General features: G+C 34.7%; 1 protein-coding gene across 1 annotated transcript; it reads right to left on the reverse strand.

Annotated features, from left to right (window-relative positions):
• Positions 1-844: 844 nt before the first annotated feature.
• LOC145033967 (protein LYK2-like) lies at positions 845-2,395 on the reverse strand. Its single transcript, XM_078982425.1, has one exon. It carries the CDS (start codon positions 2,233-2,235, stop codon positions 898-900), a length of 1,338 nt encoding a protein of 445 aa, XP_078838551.1. The 5' UTR covers positions 2,236-2,395; the 3' UTR covers positions 845-897.
• Positions 2,396-3,519: the final 1,124 nt, after the last annotated feature.

The raw sequence follows: 3,519 nt of genomic DNA on the forward strand, positions 1-3,519 counted from the left end.
TATGTTTAAAGACTATTAATTAAATGAGGAGGTTGTATGGATATTTTAGATAGATAATGATCAAAGTTAAATTAAAAAAAAAAAAAAAAAAAAAAAAAAAAAAAAAAAAAAAAAAAAAAAACCTATGTAGAAAGCTTAACCATTGGAGATCCCATTTACTTAGAGGTCAAAAGTATTAGATTAATGATGTGGTATTTACTTAGAGGTCAAAAGTATTAGATTAATGATGTGGTAAAAATATTAAGTGAAGATAGGTTAACCATTACGGATGATGTTACAAACTTTGACTTTAATTAACCAAAAATCATTAAAAATGACACAACTACCGAAAACTTGTCAAACTTAAGGAAAAATTTGTATATCAAAATCTCATATGGAAATGATCAAATGCAAATAATGATATAAGCAAGACGTAAGGATTTTTTATTTTTTAGAAAAACAAGTTACAAATAAATATAATACGAAAAAATAGAGGGCAAAATGGAAAAATGAATACATAGGATCTAAATCGATTAAATGATAAATATAAGGGCCAAATTGCAAAAAAAATGTAGATTCTTTTTTCGAAAAACAAAAGTAAAACCAAAAATAAAAATTATTCGGTCGTTAAAATCCGCATGATTGGCATCATTTCGAAGAAAATCATAAAAGAAAAAGTCCATCAATTGTCATGTTGGACCAGTCCAAAGTAGTGTTTTCAACTCCCTTTTTCCTATGGCACAAGATGGCATGGTCAATATGCTAGGCAACCATGAGAACGAAAATAAAAACGTACAAGTGAAATTGCATATACATTTCACTTGCGTCTCTAAGTAATAAATATATAAATTAATTAGAAAAAACATACAATAACTTAAACTTTATTTGAAACTACATGAATCAATACAAATAATATAACTAAAAATCATTTACATCTTTAATTGCAAACGACTGTGCTACAAGAGGCCTACAAGAACTTTCCCGGACTATGACTTGCTCCTCCCCTCCTCTCACCAACTCCGACAACTTCACCACAATTTCTCCTGCATCCGGCCGCATCAACGGATCATCATCAACACAGCTTCTTGCAAGATTAGCCAACGCGATTGCTACATCAAATGAATAGTTCTCTCCCAACACATTATCCATCCATTCCTTCAACTTCTCCTCATTATTAGGGGATTTGAGTATAACTTTAATCATTTCCGATAACTGAACGTTTTCTTCTTTATTCTCCGATTTACCCTTCATAATTGGCGGTTTACCAGACAATATTTCAAGTAAAATAACCCCGTAAGCATATATATCAGTGTCTGGGGTACTTACACCTGAATATTCATATTCAGGTGCAATATACCCTTTATCCCATGTCATGGGAAAACTAGAACACAGATATCCGGAAGCAGGCACTTCTTCGGGATATATTCCTTCTCCAACACATTCGTCCATGCCAAAGTTACCAACTTTGGCATTAAATTCTTCATCAAGAAAAATATTCCGACTCTTGATGTTACGATGAACGTAACTAGGGTTAATTATTTGATGCATGTATTGTAGGGCTGTGGCTATATTCAAACAAATCTTTACCCTTTGGTTCCATGTCAAGAAACAAGAACACGAAGCAATGAAATGGCTCTTTATTGCTAAACCACCATGAATCCAATCTTTTAATGATCCGTTTTTTGCGTATTCAAATACCAAGAACTCACCTGTATCATGGATATCCATACCTGAGGAAACACCGAGTAGCCTCATTATATTGGGGTGAAAACGAGCGGCAGTATGGAAGAGGTCGAACTTGATCTTGGAAATGGTGTCGGGATTTGTGCATTTGATGGCGACATTTTTTCCCTTCATGCGGCCATGATAGACTGATCCCTCGATAAGGTTGGCGGAGGAGAATTCGGCGGTGGCTGAGCTCAGCTCTTCAACGGTGTAACTCTCCACCACCACCGCTGACAGCTTGCCTGGAGTGGTGGGGAGTAAGTGATCATCCAAAGATTCGATCTGGGAAGAGGATTCGAAAGAAACTTTCTTTTCACTTGCAGTTCTTACACTTAAATTCAACTTCTGGAGCTCCAAATCCACACTTTTGTTGCACGATGAACAAATTTGGATTGTCTTCTTCGTTTTCTTCCTCCTGCAAACAATCACGTAAAATGCAGATACTGCAACTGCTACGCATATAGCGAAAGCTACCACACATACAGCGATATAAACGCGGAGTTCCCTCATTTTTGACACCGAAGACTTCATTTGAAACCCAATGTTGAAAGGAAAGACTTCGGATGGAATAACTTCGGAGGAAGTCGATTGAATTTATCTGAACTAGTGAAACTTTGGATCTGCTTATATGGAGGAGTGAGTTTTTGGACAAAAATTTTGAACAATACACGTGTAATCTTGAGTGTCGAAAATCCTAATCCCAAGTCTTAGAAAGCCAAGAATCCTAGGTTTTCAAGATTGTTTAACTTTTCAAAATTGATTAAACATTAAAAAAGTAAGATTGAGGTGGAACAGGTTAAATGTATATGAGAAGTGGTTCAAAGCATAATTTGATGGCATAAATCTTTTTAGAACTCTTTATTCTTATAAAAAATGATATTTTGTAATCATACGCTTTTTGGGATTGTGTGCCAGTGAACCTCATTCGATCCAACCAATTTTAACATGAATAAAAAGCTATTTATTTTGATCTCGTATCAAGATTCTACTTGTAAGATCATGGCATTTAATAAAAGGCGATGACCAGAAACGTCCCACATGCATAGCATTTTGATTCAGGAATCCAGGTTGGACTTTGGGACCAAAATTTGATGGGTTAATTATATTAATAGTAATAAGTTAGGCTATGTAGTTTATAATATAAGTCCACAATGAACAGGATCGAAATGGTTTCAACAGCCCAAAACTAGAAGGGAAAAACTGGGCTAGTGGACAAGGATCCTTGTCCAACCAAGTAGCAAAGTTTTCACCACCTTTAAGCCTATGTACCCCTGCTTAATTAACATAATTTTGGAACTCATCAGGTTAACAAGAAGTTTCTCAACCAAAAAAAAAAAAAAACAAAACAAAACAAAACAAAAAAACAAAAATAGAAAGAAATCTAAGTGTGTCGAATGTTAGTAAATACTAACCGGCACACCCACTATTCTTTCAAGACCCATTAAGTCTTAGGCATGGTTCTAAAGACACGTCATTGTATGATCTGTGGTGTAACCGTCTCGAAAACTTCCAAAACAAGTTTGTTAAGCGTGACGTCCAAATTATTTGTCAATGCGCTCCATATTATCGCGTTACTATTAAAAACACACAAAGCAAACTTCCCAACATCACCATTTCTTATATCAATTAAGGACAAAGAAACAGGTGGTTTTCATAAACTTACAGATCAAAACTCACTACATAAAATCCTAATCTACTCTCATTACAAAACACTCAACTAATTTATATCAACGAAGACACAAACAAATCTAAAACAATCAGATTCATACACAGACTACCTTAGCTTACACGGAATAACAAAGAGTATACAAGAGT

This window comes from Lactuca saligna, chromosome 3, assembly GCF_052625555.1.
Source record: "Lactuca saligna cultivar CGN05327 chromosome 3, ASM5262555v1, whole genome shotgun sequence".
In the NCBI taxonomy this organism is placed as follows: Eukaryota; Viridiplantae; Streptophyta; class Magnoliopsida; order Asterales; family Asteraceae; genus Lactuca; species Lactuca saligna.